Source organism: Equus przewalskii, chromosome 1 (assembly GCF_037783145.1).
Source record: "Equus przewalskii isolate Varuska chromosome 1, EquPr2, whole genome shotgun sequence".
Lineage (NCBI taxonomy): Eukaryota > Metazoa > Chordata > Mammalia > Perissodactyla > Equidae > Equus > Equus przewalskii.
Genome location: NC_091831.1, coordinates 148152453 through 148172410, shown reverse-complemented (window position 1 = coordinate 148172410; position 19958 = coordinate 148152453). Strand labels below are relative to the sequence as shown.

At 55.8% G+C, this 19958-nt stretch overlaps 3 protein-coding genes across 4 annotated transcripts in view; 2 read left to right on the top strand and 1 right to left on the bottom strand.

The window, feature by feature from the left end:
• The first annotated feature begins 290 nt into the window (after window positions 1-290).
• Window positions 291-9690, top strand: GCHFR (GTP cyclohydrolase I feedback regulator). Of its 2 annotated transcripts, XR_011529659.1 has the most exons (4): window positions 291-1183; window positions 2996-3090; window positions 4285-7340; window positions 7465-9690. XR_011529659.1 is itself a non-coding variant. In XM_070584229.1 (3 exons), the coding sequence occupies exons 1-3, from the start codon at window positions 1148-1150 to the stop codon at window positions 4406-4408; spliced, it is 255 nt and encodes an 84-aa protein (XP_070440330.1). In that variant the 5' UTR covers window positions 291-1147; the 3' UTR covers window positions 4409-9690. The 2 variants fall into 2 exon arrangements, 1 of the variants encoding a protein (XP_070440330.1); XM_070584229.1 differs by having other exon boundaries at window positions 4285-9690.
• DNAJC17 (DnaJ heat shock protein family (Hsp40) member C17) overlaps window positions 4969-19958 on the bottom strand; it is a 34424-nt gene continuing 19434 nt past the window's right edge. The window contains exons 2-11 of the mRNA XM_070584178.1: window positions 15608-15677; window positions 15240-15298; window positions 14920-15007; window positions 13397-13482; window positions 13061-13157; window positions 12437-12480; window positions 11930-12007; window positions 11284-11364; window positions 10647-10757; window positions 4969-5161 (exon numbers count right to left, since the gene is read on the bottom strand). Of these exons, the coding sequence (XP_070440279.1) occupies window positions 5039-5161; window positions 10647-10757; window positions 11284-11364; window positions 11930-12007; window positions 12437-12480; window positions 13061-13157; window positions 13397-13482; window positions 14920-15007; window positions 15240-15298; window positions 15608-15677 (837 nt within the window). The 3' untranslated portion in view covers window positions 4969-5038. The remainder of the gene's footprint in view (window positions 5162-10646; window positions 10758-11283; window positions 11365-11929; window positions 12008-12436; window positions 12481-13060; window positions 13158-13396; window positions 13483-14919; window positions 15008-15239; window positions 15299-15607; window positions 15678-19958) is intronic.
• C1H15orf62 (chromosome 1 C15orf62 homolog) lies at window positions 7659-9690 on the top strand. The gene has a single exon (XM_070584188.1). It carries the CDS (start codon window positions 7659-7661, stop codon window positions 8184-8186), a length of 528 nt encoding a protein of 175 aa, XP_070440289.1. The 3' UTR covers window positions 8187-9690.

The window sequence follows — 19958 nt, the reverse complement described above, 5'->3', positions numbered from 1 at the left end:
CAGTTCCCTTAGAGCGCTCTCCGCATCTTGTCCAAGTGCTGGAGGCTCTGTAAGCGCCCTTCAATGAAGAGTTTTCAAGGGCAGGGAGGGCACGTTACAGGCTGTTGTTTTGCTTCGTTTTTTTAGAGAACCAATCACAACAAGGCAGGTAAGGAATGTAGAGTTGTCGCATTTTGATACATCCAGACGAGGGCGTGCACGCGTGGAGGTGAACTCCCTGCCCTCTCATTGGTGCCCGGGGCGGGGAGCTTTGTTTTGCCCCAAGTGTTGTCCTCAGTTCTCCTGCGCGTGCGCCACCTTTCTCCAGCTTCGCGGGCAGCCGTCGGAACGCAGGGCCAGGATCGGTTGGGCTGAGTCCCTCCAGGCGGGCACCAGGCCAAGCGCTCAGTTCCTTTACAGATTCACCTACAGGGCCACAGAAATGCGAGGCTCCGCCGCTGGACTGGGCATTACCGTCGGGGAGGCGGGAATGCGCAATGCAGCCGAGACGGCATTTCAGCTGTGGCCTCAAGCCTCCTACCCCTGTCTCCCGCGCGCTGAAGTCGTCTCTGGAGACCGTGTCTTGGGGACGGGAAGTGGGGATCCGCTAAAATCACCCCAACCGCTGAGTGGGGTGAGCTGGAGCTTAGGAGGCTTCAGCGGGGTCGTCGTTGGCTCCCTGCTCTGCTTCGCAGGGACGAGGGCGGGGACCAGCAGGACTTTGGAACCTGTTACTGGAGGCGTTGCAGTAAGAGGGCGCAAGGACGACACGCGCACATGGCGCCACGGCCCGCCGCAGCCGGCCGAGCCCGGCTGGCCACCCCGCCTCCAGGCTGCGGGGGCGGGAGCGGCCCCGCCCCCCCCAACACGCACCCCTCCTGGCGGCCAGACAGCCGGTGGAAGCCGTGGTCGCAGCCCATGTCCCAGGGCGCTGCCCGGAGGGCAGGGGGCGGGCCCGAGTCGCCGAGGGCCTGGGCGCGTCACGGCGCCCGCTCCTGATTGGCCGGCCGCGGCAGTCACGGGCCGGGCGCACCCGGACTGGCGCCGCCCGAGGCCAGCGCCGGAGTAACGGGACTCGCGGCGGCGGGTTGCAGTCCCGTAGCCCGTCGAGCTGGCGAGGGCGCCGGCCTAAAGCCGAGGGTGGGAGCCCGGCCGGGACGCGCGCACCATGCCCTACCTGCTCATCAGCACCCAGATCCGCATGGTGAGTACCCGGCCCCCGGCCGGCAGGAGTTGGCGCTGGCCGGGCCGAGGGGGCTGCGGCCGCACCGAGGCGCCTCCCTCCCGGGGGGGGGGGGGGGTGCCTGGACCCGGAAGCCACCCGGGACACGCCCCCTCGGGCCGCTGGGAGGGAGCCTGGAGACCGGACTCTGCTCGGGTCCCGGCACTCGGGGAGCTCTGGCCGGCCCGGCGCCTCCAGGGCCGCGAAGGAGGCCAGGTGCGTGCGCCTCCGCGCCCGACCGAGCGCCGGGCACCTGCGGCTCCTGTCCTACCTGTCGCGGGAGGTCCGAGCCTCCGGGAGGGACCCAGGAAGCCCTGGCCTCACCGTGCAGCACCCACTGCTCCACACAGAACCGCTCTGCAGGGGGGGAAAAAGTGAAATAACCTGAGGGAAAGAGGTTTGGAAAAGAAAAGGACGTGCTAAGGCACTAAAATACCTGTGCCAAGTGCCTGGCCCATCCACAGCCACTAGCTGCACCCATAGGCACTTCCAGGAAGAGCGATCCGAGGCCCTAGGAAAGGAAGAGAAGAAAGAATTTCCTGCTCGTGAAGAAGCCAGGGGAGACAGGCCTTAGGGTTAGAGGTGGGGAGAACACCGGCCAGCAGTCAGAAGTCACGCCCCTTTCTCTCTGCGCAATTTCCTGGTCTGAGAAGGTGCTGGTCGCCCCAGGAGTCCCCATTTAGCTTCAGAATGATAAGACTGGGTCCCCCAGCTGGGCAGCAGGATGCTTCTCTGCCCCTTCCCACTCCCCGTGCTTGGGTGATCCCTCAGCGGGTACACAGCTTCCTTGGGATGAAAGAGATAGCAGGTGAGCTCGGCTGACCGCAGGGGTCTTGGCAGTGACCTAGGGCGATGGTGTGAGGGCCAGTCACCTGTGCAGGTGTTAAAATGTGGACTCCTGGGCCCCTTCCCAGACCTCCTGAAACACTGTATCAGCCTGGGGCTGGGGAATCAGTGCTCCTCCTCAGGCAATTCTTTTTATATATTTATTTATTTATTTATTTAAGATAGCAGCTTTATTGATATAAAATACATATAGGCATAGAATTCACCAATTTAAAGTGTACAATTCAATGGCTTTTTATTTTTTTAGGATGTTCAGAGTTGTGCTACCATGACCATAATCAATTTTAGAACATTTCCATTGCCTTAAAAAGAAACCCTTTACCCATACCTCAGATCTTACCCGTTACTCCTCATTTCCTGAGCCCCCCAGCCTTAGGTAACTGCTAATCTACTTTCTGTCATATTTGGTCTTTTGTGCCTGGCTTCTTTCACTTGCATGTTTTCAGGGTTCATCCATATTGTAGCATGGGTCAGTACTCATTCCTTTTTATTGCTAAATAAGATTCCATTGTATGGGCATACCACATTTTATGTATCCATCCATCAGCTGACAAACATTTAGGCTGTTGCTACGTTTTGGCTGTTATGAGTAATGCCGCTGTGAACCTTGGTGTACAAGTTTTTGTGTGGAGGTATGTCTTCATCTCTCTGTTCTCCAGGTGATTCTGCTACACACAAACACGGATGGTGGTGCCTGGCATGCAGGTGCCAGTAGTTGGGCAATGCCCAGCTCGGCAAGGAGGGGCTAGAGAGGCCCCACACTGCTTGGCCTGATTACTGACGGGCCCCACCGCTTCCCAGCTTGTGCTCAGCCCCCAAGCTTCCTCACACCCCCTCTAGCCCTTCACTGAAGCTGGCTCAGGGCCAGCAAGCAGGGGAGGACGGAAACGTGAGACCTGCCAGCTCTCCCTGGTAGCAGCCGAGCAGCCGCTGTGGCTTCCCTTGCAGGAGGTGGGCCCCACCATGGTGGGCGATGAGCACTCAGATCCGGAGCTGATGCAGCATCTAGGGGCCTCAAAAAGAAGTGTCCTAGGAAACAACTTGTAAGTAGTGGCATTGCTAAGTATCTTCTCCTCACCAGCCCCAGGCCTGTCCCTGTTCCCTTTACACAACCATCAAGCCCAGGGTCAGCCTTGGAGCCCCTTGTCCTGCATCCTGGGGCTTTGACCTCTGCAGGTGGGGTCCCCGTCTGTGGCCTCACCATAGCTCCCTGAGCTTTTTTTTTGCTCTGAAAGCTTTCCCACTGGCCCTCCCTTCACAAGAGGACCCCAGGACAAAGTCCCAGGAGAGAGCCTGATTCCCTGGGCATAGGACTCCCTACGAGGACTGTTCCTTGCCCTGCCCTCTCAGCTCCAAGCGGGAGCCCATCAAGGCAAAGACAGGCAGAGAGAGAAAGGTTTCTGTCTTGAAGAGCCAGCTGAGTAACAAAGTGAAGCCCTAGAAACAGGGAGCAGGCAGCCTGGGTCCTACTTTCGGCTCAGCTGCTACCTGGGGACTTGGCCACTTTCCTTGGCAGCCTCACCACCAGTTCCACGTCTGAACAGTGAGCGCTGTTTCCTTTTCTGCCCCCTCACGGCTTCCTCTGTAGGCAGGGGGAACTCTGGCTCCACAGGTCCCAAACTCCTGAGAGGGGTTGGCAGAAGGAGTCCCAGTTCAAAGCCAGGAGAAAGGAGGCCAGCTGGCCCCAGCCCCTTGGGCCAGGTTGGAGGGCTGAAGCCACCAACCCCATCCTTTTGCCTCAAGGCGCTTGTCTCAAGATTCCTGGCTTGGGGCCTGAGCCCTTTATCCGCTTGATGGCCCTTCAGAATCAACCCTGAAAGAAGAGAAACCAAGCTTTTCCCATGCCTGGAAGCGGCACCCAGAGCCAGGAGCTATTAGGGGCCAGCCCGTTGCTCCAGGACTGCAGGGCAGCCAGAGCAGGCAGAGGCCTGGGGGAGGAGCCAGGGAGAGCAGGCCACTCCTCCTGAATAGAGCAGTGGCCCAGGGCACGTGGGGTGTCGTGGGGTGTCTGGGTTCTACTATCTGTCAGACGGTGGGAAAGTGGTAACTTCCTTAGGTTGTTAGGAGGATGGGCTCATGCCTGCAAAGCCAGGGGAGGGTGCGGGGACTGTGTGCTGAGCTTGGCTCCCAGCTGCAGTGAGTGTTCCTGACCAGGCCTCGTCTTCAGCAGATACCAGCTTTGTAGTTGTAGGGGGAGCTCGCACTGTGTACCCGCTCATGCTGCCCCCTCTTTGCAGTTGTGAGTACTACGTCAATGACCCTCCTCGCATAGTCCTGGACAAGCTGGAACGCAGGGGCTTCCGTGTGCTGAGCATGACGGGCGTGGGCCAGACGCTGGTGTGGTGCCTGCACAAGGAGTGACCCCCTCACACCGAGGAGCAGACAGGGCACCCCTTCTTTCGAGTGGTTGCCACTGGCCCCAACCCCTGCCTCACTTCACTACCCTGCCCTTCTCTTCCCAAATCATCACTCTCCTGGGCCCGGAAGCACTGGGCAGTGAGTGGCCTTCTCTGAAACCTGCCTCAGCCGGAGGGAGGGCAGGGCCCGTTGCCCTGGTGTTCCTGCTGTCCCTCCAGCTTCACATCTGGTGAGGGCCCTGGAAGAGGCCATGTTCTGTGGGCAGGCCGAAGGGGCCAGTGAGAGCCAGGCCGCCCCTGGCTGGGAGCTGGGCAGAGCATGGGCCCAGGACTGGGTGGGTGGATCCTGCACAGCGGGTCCAAGCCAATAAAGGGCTGTGATGAGCGGCTGCTCCTCTGCTGGCGCACTGACTCTCACCACAGGGAGCGCCTCTCTGGGGTCCGCCCGCTCACTCGGGGAGGGTGAGGCAGGCCTGGGTGGGGCCCTCTGAGGCAGAGCGCAGACACCAGGGCCACACTTGGGCAAGCCAGCACCCTACAGCTATGTATGCAATAGAGGAAGACTTAAAAAAAACAAAGTTTATTGGTGGTATTTAAGAAAAGGGCTGTGGTGGGGAGGCCTGGACGCTGGTGGCTACGTGGGCTGCGCCGCCTTGTCCTCCTGCTGCATCTGGGCGATCAGCTGTTGCCGCTCAGCTGCCTGGCGCATGCGCATCATGACGAGGCTCTCATAGTCCCTCTCAGACCGCACTGAGCCCTGGGGGACAGAGTGGGGACAGGGATGGGTTAAGGGCAGCAGAGCACAGCTCCAGACTCCAGACCCGGAGGACAGGGCCGAGGCAGAGCTGCAGTCAAGAGTCAAGGAGGGAGGATGCCAGGAAGGGGAGGACCCCGGAACAGCCTGCGACCCCGACTCCCCCACGTTCCCTCCGAGCAGGCAGGCCTGTGGCCGCAGGCCCACTGCTCAGCTGGCTCCCCTTCAGCCCACCCAACCAGTTATCCCCGCCACCTCCCCTTCCCAGGCCCTTCGCATCTACAGTCAGCTTGGCTTCATCCTTCCCGGGTGAATCACTTCCTAGGCCCTCGGCTCCCTTCACTTCCTCTCAGCCCTTTATTTGACACTCACTTCCTCCACCCTGTGGTTTCTGCTTCTCACAGGTTCCGGTGAAGGGAGGCTGTCAGAGGTGCAGGAATCCACTCCGCTCTGCCCCCTCCCAGCTGCCCACCTTCCCTGTGGCCTGGCTCCTGCTGAGGATGCAGGAGCAGGGAGCCCCACCCTAGACAGCCTCAATCAGCCCCACCCTAGGAGGAGAGAGACAAGCAAGAGGCCGGCTTGCCTCCTAAAAATACAAACCAGGGCTCCTGCAGGGCAGGGCTCGTGGCTTTTTCTTTTATGCTCTTGCCAGCACAGTGCAGGGGATTAAAGAGTGCTGTATTTTAATAATCAAAAGAATAATAAACAGTCACCTCAACGGGCCAAGGCTGTGCGGTGGAGAGGCAGCTCTACGGCAGAGCCCTGAGCCGCCAACCCCATGCCCTGATAAGGTCTGCAGTGGGAATTAAATCTCTTCCTCCCTCAGTGCAGCTGAAGCTGTGTGAAGTGTGAAGCCCACCTGAACTGGCAGAGAAGCCAGCCAGGCCCGGGGGGTTGCACAGAAGAGGACACTGCTGAGCCCTGTTCTGCGGTACACCAAGCTGGGGCACTGTCATGGAATAAGCCAGGGGGAAAGGCTGGTGGCCAGTGACCTGGGGAGTAAGAAGGGAGTGGCTGGAGTTAAGATGCCAGGCCCTGGCCAACTGGTTTGGACTAAGGGGTGTACAAAACCAGGAAGTGGTATGCAGCTCAGATGCCCCTGCCCCTGCCCACGGCCTCAGCCCTCCTCCTTCCCAGACTGCAGCAGCAGCAGCTCTGAGGAGAGCTGCCCTCCCAGCCAGACCCACTTCCTAAGCTTGGCCCAGAGCACTGCTGAAATTCAGGGCAGCCCCATGTGGCCCAGCCCCCTCCAAGAGGAGGGACCCCGGGCAGCCCGAGGGGAAGGGCTGGAGCACAGCGGAGTAGGAGGCAGCAGGACCCAGGACCTCAACTGCTCTCCCCTGCTCTGAGGCCATCTGGGTCAATCAAGGAGGGATAAGGAAATGAGCAGCTAGACTGGGTGTCAGGCCAAAGGGAGGGCAATTCTCTCCGCCCCCCCAAGGTAATGCTGCTCTGCCAAGAAAACGTGGAGTCACCCTGGCGTGCCTGAGCCCAGCCCTGGGCGGAGCCAACCCTTTACAGGCACGGGGCTGTTCCCCGTTAACACACCCTCTGCCTCTTTCTCCCTATACCTGCAGGTTCTGCTAATGAGGGCCTGTCACCAGGCCCCAGGGCTGAGTCACTCGCACCAGGGACAGGTCTCTCTTCCTTCCCCAACAATTGTTCCACATGCCTGCCTTTCAATTAACTCCCACCCTCCCTGGGCTCCTCCCTCCCAGACACACTGGGGGCTGGGGAGTCTGGCCTGCCCAGGGTGGTGGGCCTGTGGGGAAAAAGGAGGCCGCGTGGTGACACATAAAGCAGGCTGCCCCCACATGAGTCCCCAGAGGAATCTTAAGCTCCCCAGTGCCCTGGGGTGTTGGCCCGGGCTGCCCAATCCCTGCCTGCGGATGCTGCAATTACCTCAGCACGAAACCCAGCTTCCCACCTGACTGACTCAGCTGCAAACAACAACACAGCTCCACTGCCACACACAGGCACAAACAGCCAAGCCACTCATCAGAGTCCCCAGCCGCGGCAGACAGCACAGCCCTGTGCTGCTCCGGACATGGGTGCAGGGGCCAGGGAGGGAAGGTGAGCAGGGCCATGAGGAGCCCAGTGCCGGCCAAGGAGCACAGGCTGCCCCCGCCAGCTGAGAAGATCCATCTCTGACTCCACGGGAGCAGCCCTCACTCTGGCTCCAGTAAGTGCTGCTTCTTCCTCTTGGGGTTTTTCCTACTGTCCTATCAAGTGACCAGGCCACTCCTGTCCCTCTGGGAAACTCCCAGCTCTCTGCTCTCCTGGACAAAAGCACCCTCCTCCTGCAGCCTCATCTCACCATCCAAGATGCTGGCCAGAGGCCTATGCTGAGCAGAAACCTGGAGGCCCCTGCTCCGGGCCCAGTAGGGCCATCTCTCCAATTCCTGACAGTCACTGCTCCAGCAGGGAACCAAATGGTCCGCGGCTGCTCTTGACCAGGCTTCGGAGGTACCAGGCTTGTCTGCTGGCTCCCCGGGGTCCCATGGAGACCTGGCGGAAAGGCTCCTTCCGCAACGCCTCCTTCTTCAAGCGGCTGAGCCTGGGGCGGCCAGGACGACTCCGGCGACAGGGCAGTGTGCTTAGCCAGGCCAGCACAGCTGGCGGGGACCATGAGGAGTACAGCAACCGAGAGGTCATCCGGGAGCTGCAAGGGAGGCCAGATGGCCGGCGCCTGCCACTGTGGGGGGATGAGCAGCCCCGGGCCACCCTGCTGGCCCCTCCGAAGCCCCCGCGCCTCTACCGAGAGAGCTCCAGCTGCCCCAACATCCTGGAGCCGACACCTGCATACACTGCTGCCTACTCGGCTACCCTGCCCTCAGCGCTCTCCCTGGCGGGCACCCTCCACCACTGCTCCGAGGAGGACCTTCTGGACACTCCCCCCTTCCAGGGGACACGGGCTCCAGACCTTAATGATCCCTTCTTCTCCTTCAAAGTGGACCTGGGGATTTCTCTTCTTGAAGAAGTTCTACAGATGCTGAGGGAACAGTTTCCCAATGAGCCCAGCTTCTGAATGCGGCGAGGGTAGGCAGAGAAGGGCTGACTGGAAGACCCAGAGCCTGGGGACCCAGGGAAGGAGGGTACAGTCATGGATTAAGGAAAAGGTAGGGAGACGAATCCAGGGCCCTGCCTGCCCTCTGGGACCTGAAGAATCCTCCAGGTCACCCCAGAGTGCAGGGCAGAGGGTCAGAGGCAAGCTGGAAACGCTGTGAGGGTGGCGCTTGCTGGCAGGAACCCTGAAGGCAGCTGGCTAAGCTGGGGAGGGAGGCCACGCCTAAACTGCGGGGACCAGGCAGAGGTCAGCAGAGGGGGAGGGTGGCACAAGTGCCAGTCAAGGGGTGGAAGACACAGAGACCTGGCAGATCAGACAGGTGCCCTGTGCCAGCCCCCTCTGAAGCCACTGTCAACAGAGAGAGGTTACAGGACAGGTCTAGGCAAAAGTGGTCCACCCCAGGCAGAATAGGAAAGGGGGGAGACTTGAGGGGAGGAGGATGAGACAGGCTTGACCTTGTCTGATACGGTAGCCACTGGCTCCATGTAGCTGTTGTAGTTGGAATTAATATAAGTAAAATTAAAAATTTAGTTCCTCAGTTGCACTAGCTGCATTTCAACTGCTCAACAGCCACACATGACTAACGGCTACCACGGCTACCACACTGGACAGTGCAGGGTGAACATTAACATCGATGGAGAAGGTTCTATCGGACAGCGCTGGCCTAGACCATGGCCTGGAGCCACCAGTGGCATGGTGGGGAAGGGGAAGCACATGGGCCTGCGAGGGGAGGGAGGGGCTGGCAGAGTCGGAAGAGCAGAGCACGGAGACATACAGAGCCTAACTCATGAGAAAGGCCAGAAGAATCTCAGCAGAAACGGGGGCGTGAGAGACTTGAGCTGCCAACACAGCCGCCCGGAGCTCTCCCCAGTGCCCGAGGAAGGTGGCTCGAGGGCATGCCAGCCGAAGGCACAGACACACCTTGCAAAGGGGTGCTATGGGGAATCCCCAGAATCATCACTGATGGGAGCCCTTGGGAAATGCACCAAAAATAGTGGTAGATTTCCCCCCTTCCCACCCCCATGAGAAGTGGCTTAGGGGATGGACCCAAACTCGTGGCTGTTACCGTGAAGAGGCGTAGCTGGTCTGCCTCTTCCACAGAAGAGCTGTGGCCCACAGCTGGTCCACCAGGACTGGAGAGCTCTGCCTGCCTGGACCGTCTGAGGATGGGGGCCTGCCACCCAGGGCCGAGCCCCCTGGGTCAAGGCCATAGGCCACACTACTGCCCCACTCTGTGGCCTGACCAGAAGACTTGAAACCAGAGCCCAAGTTGGCTGGGCCATTTGGTTCTGACATGCCAGGCCTTTCCAAGCGTGGCAGAGGGGGAGAGGGGAGCTTCAATGCACACGCTTCCACAACCCAGACCTTGTGGCCCCCTCTTCCCTCCTCTTGTGTGGATGTGCCGAGCTGAAAGCCTCCCCTCTGGATGCAGGAGATAATGAATAAAGTTCTTTCTAACACAGCCTATGGAGTGTCATCTGGGGCTGTGAAATGCTGGGACTCACAGTGGGGGAATGAGGTCTCTAAAGAAGGGTCCTGAGTTGGGTTCAGACCAGTTCATTTTCCTGCTCTGTCCAGGGTCTGGGACACACTCGCAGAAAACTTCCCGTCCTCACGGCCAGGTGAGGGGCATGTAGGGGAGCAGGGGTGGCATGACCGAGGCGATGAAAGCAAAGGCCTTGCTGACACACAGAGGGGCATTCCCCCACAGAGGGGTCTGTGAACACATCAGCCTGAGGCTCCCACACACCCCCAGGCCATTTCACAGAAGGGAGAGTCCTTGGCCTGAAAGCTCTCTGTCCCACCAAAGTAGGGGCAGGTGTGACCAGGGCCCTGTGTGTGTGTGTGTTTGGGGGGGTGCTGAGCTGTGAGGACTAAGAGCTAGTGCTGGGCACGCGTCAGCTGAAGTCTCTGATTCACTATGAGTCAGGCACCCAGGCAGCGCCCCAGTGTCAGCCGGGTAGCCCGTGTTATTTCTAAGGAAATGATCCCTCTTGCCAGCGGGGGCCTGTCTGGGACAGACACATCTGGAAAACAAGTTGCGAAGGGAAGCAGCTGCCCGTGTCACCTGCCTCTTCCCCGCAGCACTAGGTCGTCTAAATGCCAAATGCTTCACACCACAACCGAGCACCCCGCGGCCCAGGAAAACCCCTTTGAGTGATGGTGAGAGCCCCAACTGGAGCCTGGGACAGGAGGGAAGGTAAGGTCTAAGAATTCTGCGTGGTGTGGGGCCCCCTGGCCCTCAGAGCCAAAAACATGTCAGCACGGAACCACAGTCCCCCTGCTTGGTGGGTGGACCTGCCCATCTCACTCTACTCCCCGTGACCTGCATTTGCAAGGAAAGGGCCCTGAGAAGAGCCCAAACATGAAAAGGGCCCCCAAACTCTGAGCAGGCCAAGTGGGTGAGGCCTGGCTCCTTACCTGTGACAGTCCTGGGTGGCTGGAGCCCACTGCACCCTGGGGCTGTCCCTCCAACCAGGAAATCTTCAGAGGGTTATTGACCAGGCCCACTTCATTCTGGACAGCCAGCTCCTGCCAACACAGCATCCAGCCCTGGTCCCATCACTCCAGTCAGCTATGAGGTGGCTCTCTCTTCCCCCACTGAAAGAACCAGAGCCAGCACTCTCGTCCTCCAAGAGGGCCAAGCAACCTCCGCAACCCTCCCACGGTGCTGTGCTGAAGCTCTGACCCTCCTCATGGGCGACTGGGGCGTACGAGCCTTCTGACTGAGGAGTGGGAGAAGGGGAGAAGGCAGTGCGGGACCCCCAAACTGGAGGCGTGCCGGCTTCCACAGGAGGGTGGAGGGTGTGGACCAGGCAGCAGATAACAAAGTCAGTCTGTGCTCTCCTTCATCCCTGGAGCATTCTCCCATCCGTCCCTTCACTTGCTGTGCCACTACTCCCGGGAGTTGGGGGGCTCCTAGAGAACTTTGGCTCTGAGCTGGACCAGAGATCCCCGGGGAGTGTGGATACCTAAGCTCAGAGGGCCCACAGAATTAGGTCCATCCCCTGGAATAGCAGGGCGCCAGTGGCCCCTCAAAGCCTCACGCAGCACTCACCGCAGCCTTGACGGTCGCAAACTCCACCACGGCGGTGCCTGCCTTCTTACTGGACAGCACCAGGTTGAGCACCTCTCCATACTGTGGGGACAAGGGGCCCTGTAAGCATGGCTCAGCCTTCAGGATGGCCCACCTCATGCCAGAGACAAGCCTGGGCTGCCCTGAGGCCCACCGGGGCATTACTTCTTGTTGCTAGGCTCCCAGAGCAGGGAGAGCAGAGATGGGAAAGGAAGGACTTTTCCAGGAATGCAGAAGGATGGCACAGGGGAGCTGGGCCAAGGACTGGGCACTTAGAAAGGCAGAGCTGCACAGCTGCCTCAGCAACTGAGGGCAGTGGAGAGAATGGGGCTTTTGTGCCAGATGCCCACATCCTCTGTCCCCACACTCGGCCGAGCCCTCTGCTTCTAGGGATGACAAGGGCTAGACCCGGCAGTGAGGGTGAGACCAGGCCGGAGGCCACACATGGCAACAAGAGTGACTGGAGGGCGGTGGCCTGGGGAGAAGTCTCCAGGCTGTCCTATGGTCTATGTGACAGAAAAAACAAAAGGCAGGTAGAGACGGAAGGAAAGTTTAGGAAGGAGCTCCTGGGGTTTGGGCTGAGATGTGGCATGAGGTGACAGGAAAGGGGCAAGTCAGCAGGGCAGACCTTCTGAAAAAGCCGCAGGAGGACGTCTCTGGAGTAGCCACCATCCGACTCGACCTCCTTCTTGCACCTCCATTTCAGCTGAGAAGACAGCAGTGGGCGTCACCATTAACCAGTGACCTTCGCCTGAACAGCACAGACCCCTACACGGAGCTTTAGTCCACACAGACACCCTGCCAGTCTTCAAGGCCCTTCTAATCTAGGGAGCACCCCCCCAAAATGTGTTCCCCTTGAAAATGACAGGCAGGCACCCTGCTCACCCACTGCCGTGTTTCCAGCCCTATAAGATACTCTCCTTCGGGGGCTTCTGGAGAGTGCTGCGCTGAAACCGTGAGGGCTAAGAGCAGCCTTTCACGGCACATCCTCATCCCGAGGCGGCAGAATGGGAGGATGTAGGTAGTGCTGTTGGCTCCCAGATCCAGCGTCCCCGCCAGAACCCCAAGCCACTGGAAGCATCTGCTCTTGCGGATAGAGGTAGTGTAAAGTGGCCCATGGGCCCACAGGGCTCACCTTTAGCTTGGGGGTCGCTTTGCCTTCAGGATTTTCTGGCTTTCCTAGAAAATTTGGGGAAATTAGCAAGGTAGAATGTGAGGAAGCCAGAGGTTCTCCCAAAGGAGATACTGCCCAGAGCCAGAAGGACCTAGAAAAAGTCATTCCTGACTAAGGGCAGTGTCTGCCCTGCCCTGCTGAGGAGCCTGGTGGGGAAGGTAGAGGCAATAACGCCCGCATCCCGACGAGCCGCTAGCCCAGGGGCGTCTGCCCAGCTGCCTGCTGAAGGCCACGGTCAGCGCTCTGCCAACAAAGGGTTGGGGGCAAGAGGCAGAGGCACAGACCACACAGTTCCCCTGAAACAAAGTGTCCCAGGGCCTTTCCCCCTAGTGATATGCTCCAAAATAGAGCCAGCTCTGCCTGGGACTGAGACCAGAGGGGCCAGGACATCTTAGGCAGAGTGAAAAGCAAATAGGCCCCAGAGAACTGGTAGGAAGAAGGGACAGGCGGCACGTGTCCGAGAGGGGTGCCTCTGGGTTCTGGCATGTGGAAGCCTCCACAGCGACTCCACTGGGCAGCCAGCATGGCCACTCTGGGCATCTGGAGCCGCCTCAGAGGCAGAGGCGGCAGGGGCTGGCCTCTCACCTCTCAACCTCTGCTCCCGTTCCTGGCGGATCTGCTCCTGGATCAACCTCTGCTGCTCCTGCAGCTGCCGGGAACCCTCTTCTCGCAGGCGTTCGATCTGCAGAGCAGGGGTTGGGAGGGTGACAATTCTGTGCAGATCCAATTCCAGGTTGGCTCACCTTGTAAAGGTCCCTGGGAGGTTCCACCTGCAAGGTAGGGCTCAGCAACCTGCGGGTGGGACAGATTACCCAGATCCTACAGAAGAAGGTGGAAAGGTGCCCTCCCCTGCCACGACCGCCACTGGGTCCCCCTCCTCCTCCTGCAGATGGCCTCGGGCCAGTGTGCCTGGACGCTCACCTCTTGCTCAAGCGTCCTGGTGCTCCGGCTCTCCTCCTCCTCCTCACTGCCATGGGCCTGGGCCTGCCGCTCCCGGGCCTCCAGGTCTAGGCACAAAGGTCGAATGACCCAATGTCTGGTCTAAGCGGTTTCTATGTGGCCTCAGCCCACCAGCTCCGGATGCTTCCCCAGAGTCTCACACGGGATGAAACCATACAGTAACTCTGCCGCCTGCCTCCACACCCCTGTGCTCCCAAGTTCATTTCTACTGAGAAAAGTCATAGCACAGAAGAAGTATAGGCTGCAGCTGAGCGGCCGGGGTCTGGAAGAGTTAAATCAGCTCACGCTGATCAAGCCGGTTCTCTGATCAATGAACAGGGTGTGGGTGGGTGCTTATGTCGTGGGTGGGTGCTTATGTCGGCGGCCCAGGGCCATGTCAGGGATGCCAGTAGGTGGAGCTGCTGGCCTCCGCTCCTGGAGTTTGGCACCACAGCCTGACCTGTGACCCTGCTTTGGCTTTGATGCTTTTCCCACCACTGAGCTCAAGTTCCCACTGTCTTCTTTCCCTCCCCCTCAACTTGCACTGATCAAGCCTCACTGCGGACCGGCTACGGCCACTCCTAGAGGGACGGCCGACTCTGTGCGAGGGAGTCACCCCAGGTCCTGGAGCCCTTCCCGCCTTCCAAGAGAAACTTGCTTGTGGCTCTGTGCCAGGCCAGTTGCTGTGGCAAACCCTTCTCTCAGGCCTGGGCCTCACTCCTTTCTTTTCTCTGCACTTTACTTGCCTAGAACGTCCAAGGTTGTTTGTTTGTTTTTGATAGACAGATGGATGTACTGGGATGGCATATGCACATATTAAATATACAGATATCAAATAGGTGAGAAGAAGGGGAGAAAAATCAAGTAAAGAATGCCTGGAACAATCTTACTAGGGTGATGGAAATATTCTAAAATCGATTTATAGTCGTAGGTGCACCATTTGGTAAATTTACTAAAAATTCTTGAATTGTACACTTGAAATGGGTGGATATTATGATATACAAAATATAGCTCAATAAAGCTATTTTTATAAAAAAAGAATGCCTAGACTTCTCTGGATCTTTCCGAGGGGACTTCTCAGAGTGAAAGCTCTGTGCAGAAATGAGGCTGGGAGGAGTCACCAGGACGGCACAGTGACTGAGAACACTGGTCCCGCTCACACTGCGCGGCTTTACGTCCCAGCGCCAGCAAGTTCTTATCCTTTTGGTGCCTTAGCTTCTTTGTCTATAAAAAATGGGTTTAGTAATACCCACTCCTTGGATGGTTGTGATAATTAAAGGAGACAGTAAAACATCTGTCACAATGCTTAGCTAATAGTAAATCTAGTCACTGTTATTATTTCTAAGGGTGTCCTTTGGGATCCACCCCTAAGAACAGGGTTCTGCCTAGAGCTGAGCAAAAAAAGCTGAGTAGCTGGAACTGAAGCTCCAGGAAGACAGGTGAGGGAGCTGCGTGGGAATGGCCCCGGGAAGCCGCAGGCCACCCAGCACCACGACGTCACCTACCAAGTTTCACTTTCTTCCTTCTCTCATCAAGTTTCTGGGTCCTCTCTGCTGCCTGCTTCTTGGCTTTCCTGACCTTGTCGTACGCAGCCTGGTGGGAGAAAGGAACGCCAAGGAGCACTCAGCCAGAGAAGCACAGAGCCCAGGCATCTTCCTGGTCCCGCCACCCAGCCCCAGAGCCGTCGGGAAGCAGCCTGGTGACTGGGTCTCCGGGCTGGGACGGCAAGGACTGTGCCACATGGCAGGGTATAGAAGACGGAGGGGGAAGTGCCACAGTGGTCTCTACCCTGGGGGACGATTCAGATAGAGGAGGATGTGCTCACCCTGGCTGCAGCATCAGTCAACACCTCCAAGGCCTGAGAAAGCTGGTGGAAGAGTTCAGCTAAACATAAGGATCAAAAAAGAGAGAAAAGAAAAATAGTTAGACTTGGTGATGGTGTGCTCCCTCAACAAAGCACCTCAAAGAAGCCAAAGGCTGGCAGAAAAGCTGACATCAGCAGATGAAGGACGAGCAAAGAAAGGTGTGCACATCAGCAACTGACCAGAGGCCCCTAAGGTGCAAAGTGCAGCTGTGGGGCCCAGCACCAGGCTGCGCGCATCGGTGCTGCACAGCACTCACACGGGAGCAGAGATGGGGAAACACCACACCCAGGCGAGCGGGTCTCCTTCTTCCCATGCCTAAGACTCTCACCTGCCCTGGGATTATCCGGATTTTTGTCTGGGTGGCAGGAGAGGGCCTTCTGCCTATATGCCTTCTTCACCTGGAAGAGTCAGAAGATGTGGTTAATCACTCTCTCATCCACAGGCAGACAGGAAAGCCTTGCTGAAGCGATAAGGGAAATCGAGGGAGTGTTCCCCATCACTAGAAGACAGGCTGCTGGCTCCCACAGTGCAACAGTCACTTCACAACCACCGAGGACATTTGCAGTTGAGGAGGTAAAGGCCACGGAGGGAGGTGGCTGCTGTCCCACAGCAGGGGCGCTGGGCCCACTTCCTGTCCACAGCCCAATCCTACCACCTAGGATGTCCAAGGGCTCCTGGCAGGGGCAGGTTTCTCTACGGCCACATGGGAACAGACACCCTCACACGTTCTTCTTGGGCGTGTAAAGCGGGGCAACCTTTCTAGAGGAAAATTTAGCCATCAAATTTTAAAATTTTCCCTTTGACTCACTTGTAAGAATTTGGACTTGTAGAAGTATGCCAAAATAAACACACAAGGATGTCCACTGTAACACTGTTTATATCAGCCCCCAACTGGAACCATCCAAAATCTCCATCAACAGGGAGATCCAGTGAAAAAATTATGATAGACAGAAGTCTATATGTGATGACTAGAAAGATCTTCAAATCCTTATCACAAGAAATAAAAAAATAAAATTCTGTAACTGTGTGCGGTGACGGAAGTCAACTAGACTTCTTGTAGCGATCAGTTCACAATCTATACAAATATGGAATCTTCATATTGTACACCTGAAATTAATACAATGCTATAGGTCAATTATACCTCAATGAAAAAAAAATCTTCAAGGTATAGTGTGTGAAAAAAACAAGGCTTAGAACAGTATATACAATATGATCATTTTGGGGTTTAAAATAAACAAATAAATAAAAGAAACATAAATAGTTAGAGATAGTCAAACCAGTGCAGAGCCTTTGTTTTCTTTTTTCTCAAAGTAATCGTAAGAAATTTAACAGAGGTGGGGCCGGCCCCGTGGCCGAGTGGTTAAGTTCGCCCGCTCCGTCTCAGCGGCCCAGGGTTTTGCCGGTTCGGATCCTGGGCGCAGACATGGCACTGCACACCAGGCCATGCTGAGGTGGCGTCCCACATGCTACAACTAGAAGGACCTACAACTAAAAAGAAATATACAACTAGCTACCAGGGGGCTTTGGGGAGAAAAAGGAAAAACAGAATCTTAAAAAAGAAAAAAAGTATTACTTCTTAGATCAGAAAAATAAACCAACATAGGTACCAATATTCTCTTTCACATATTACCAACCCAGCTGTTTTAAGGGAAAGCAGAGCTCAAAATCCCAGGATCTGCCCTCTGCTTCCTGAGGCCTTGCCTTCACTTCCGCCTGCACACCTCATCTGCTGCTCAAACCTCCTGGCAGGAGGAGCCTCTGTACCCAGAACTTCCACGAGCAGCCAAGCAGACTGGCTATCCAGGCTTCTCAGAGGGAACCAATAAATACTTCTATCCACAGTGTGTGAAACAAGGACCTTCAGAGGCAAGCAGCCAGCAGCACCAGGGTAGGGCCTGTGGGTGGGTGCCTGGTTCCACTACCACCTCCATGGCCAAGGAGGGCCAGCAGCTCCTAGCCCAGGACCTCTGGGGTGTGCTGCCACCTGCTGGGCCATGGCCAGCACCACACCTCCATCAGCCCATCAGCTCCAGAGCCAGAGGGAGTACCACTCACAGGACCGGCCTTGAGCAGCCAGGGTGCAGAAGTGCTTCCTGGCCCTCCCACCTTCCAATCGCCCAGCTGTGCTCACCTGGCCCACCTGCTTGCCTCCCCACCCCAACCTGGCTTTCACCACTGAAAAAGAACAACAACAAAATCTAGCTCCGTTTTCACTATTAGAAAAATACTAAGAGAAGTGGAGGTGATAGTTTTACAAATAAGCTTACATTAGAAACATCACCTTTACTCTTCAGGCCCCTCTGCATTTCCCTTTTCTCCCTTTCTCTTCCTTTTGCCACCCCCATGGTGACCCCGACCTCATTTCTATTTTATTTTAAGTCTAGCCTTTACTACATATTCTTTATATTTTAAGGTCTTTTGTTTTTTCAATAAGTGAAACAATCCAAAAATATATAAAGAGAAAGTTCGAAAGCTAATGTTCTTTCCCCATTTCCCCCACCCTCTCGTCCAGGTTCCAACGTTAACTGGATGGTGGGCGTCCTCCTAAACCTTCCTCCTTGATCAGTGTGACACTCAGGAGTCTTCCGGGGTTTGTTTCAGCCTCTCTACCCCCACCTCTCTCTCCGACCCCGTGTCCACCTCTCTGAGGCGGGTGAGAAGCAGACAGAGGCGGGGTGCCTCTTGCCTCACCCCACAGCGCCCCCTGGGAATGACCTTCCTCGGGACCAGGAGCAGCAGGGCGCCCTACTGGTGTCAGGGATTCCGTGGACTAGGGTTTCTCTGGTCTCGCGGGGCTCTCTAAAGTGTTATATGTTCTTTTTCGTAAATCAAAGAGGGACAATAAAAGAGAGAGAGGGGGCAAGAGGGATAAAAGGAGCATGCGGTAGCCTGGGTGGTAGTACATTCTTTGTTTTCTTTTTTTTTCTTTTGAGAGGATGCTTTATGGATTTTATTCTAAAGGAATGATATTAAATATTGTTTTGTGGTTTATAATTCACTTTAGATGTTCTATATCAAAAAATTGCTTTTTTACTTAAATAAGGAAACAAAATTGTTCAAAGTGAAAAAAATTAATTATGTAATAATGGGAAATTAATCTGTACATATTAACTTGCTTCCTTATCAATTCTCCTTCCAGAATGTGTTCCTTTGACAAATGTCCATAACCGTCTCAGCAGATTTTATTTGAAGCAGCAGTGCAACTACGCAGACCTAGGTAACCTCACTCCGTCTGGGTGGACCCCAGCTTACCCCCACTCCTCTAGCCTCCCACACTCCCAACATCTACAACCAAACACCACTGCCCCAATCAGCTTGATGAATCCTGGACCCCCATTCCCTCAAGGCCTGCTATGGGCCTCAAGTTCCAAACCACCCTTTAAAGGTGTAAAGGGCTGACCATTCTGTGTTTCAAGATCCAATAGGGAAACGTTATCAGTTTCATGCACTGGCTGGATACTAGTAGGGAGAGAGGTGAGGCTAGAAAGTCAAGGTGAGGATGCTATTCATTCCCAGGGAGGTACATCTAAGGGTAGAAGGAGACCTCTCTGAGAACCCTCCAGTACAGCCCTGAATCTACCCCACCTGCTGGATCCACTGATGGAACATCTAGGACATACAAGGGCTGAGCTGGAGCTGGGGATATAGAGAAAAATCAGGCATTTCCTTGACACTGAAGAGGAAGGACGCTCTTAGCAAGGAAGATGGCCATGAAAACAATGAATTACATTACAGTCACGGTGTGTGAGATGCCATAACATGGTCCATAAGAATGAAAACACAGAGCCAGCCCTGATGGCCCAGTGGTTAAAGTTCAGCGCTCACCACTTCGGCAGCCCAGGTTCACTTCCTGGTCACGGAACCAAACCACCTGTCTGTCAGTTGCCATGCTGTGGCGGCAGCTCACATTGAAGAACTAGAACAACTTACAATTATATACAACCATGTATATGATATGGGGCTTTGGGGAGGAAAAAAAAAATAATGAAAACACAGAGAAGATGGTGACTAATATGAGCTCTGAAGGCTTCCCAGAGGAGGCAGTATCTGAGCTGGGTCTGAAAGATGAGCAGTACTTCTTCTGAGAGGAGAAATGTAAAAGCTTTGCTTTAATGGGGAAAAGGTGCTGAGAACAAAAAAGGACATGAAAAAAGAGAGACATGGTTGCAATAAAACATAGAAGTAAAAATATTTTTGTCAAAGGATATTTTGGTTAATTAAAAAACTTCAACCAAAGAAAAGTAATGGAAGAAAACTAGAAAAAGAATAAATTCATACAAACAGGTTTTCACTCACAGACTTGGGATGAAGAAATGCCAGGGAATGAGAGCACACATACAGGCAAAGAAACGCTAACCGGGCCGAGAAGAGAAGGAAACAAAGAAGAAAGAATGATGAACTTAACTCAGGCAAGGGTACTGAAAACATAAGAAAATTCATGTGACTCATAATGTACATGTGCTTCATGAAAGACAGAGCAGAACGATCAGAAGGGAAAACCCCAGGGTGCACACGAGCAGGGCCAGACGTGCACAGCCTTCTGAGCTCACGAGAGGAGGCTTTTGGGGTCTCCAAGCCCAAAGAACTTGAACCTCGATGTTCTCTGTCAGCTAGGAAAGCGTATCATAAAGCACAAAGGCAAGATTAATATTAGGAACATATAAGGTTGGCTCATACAG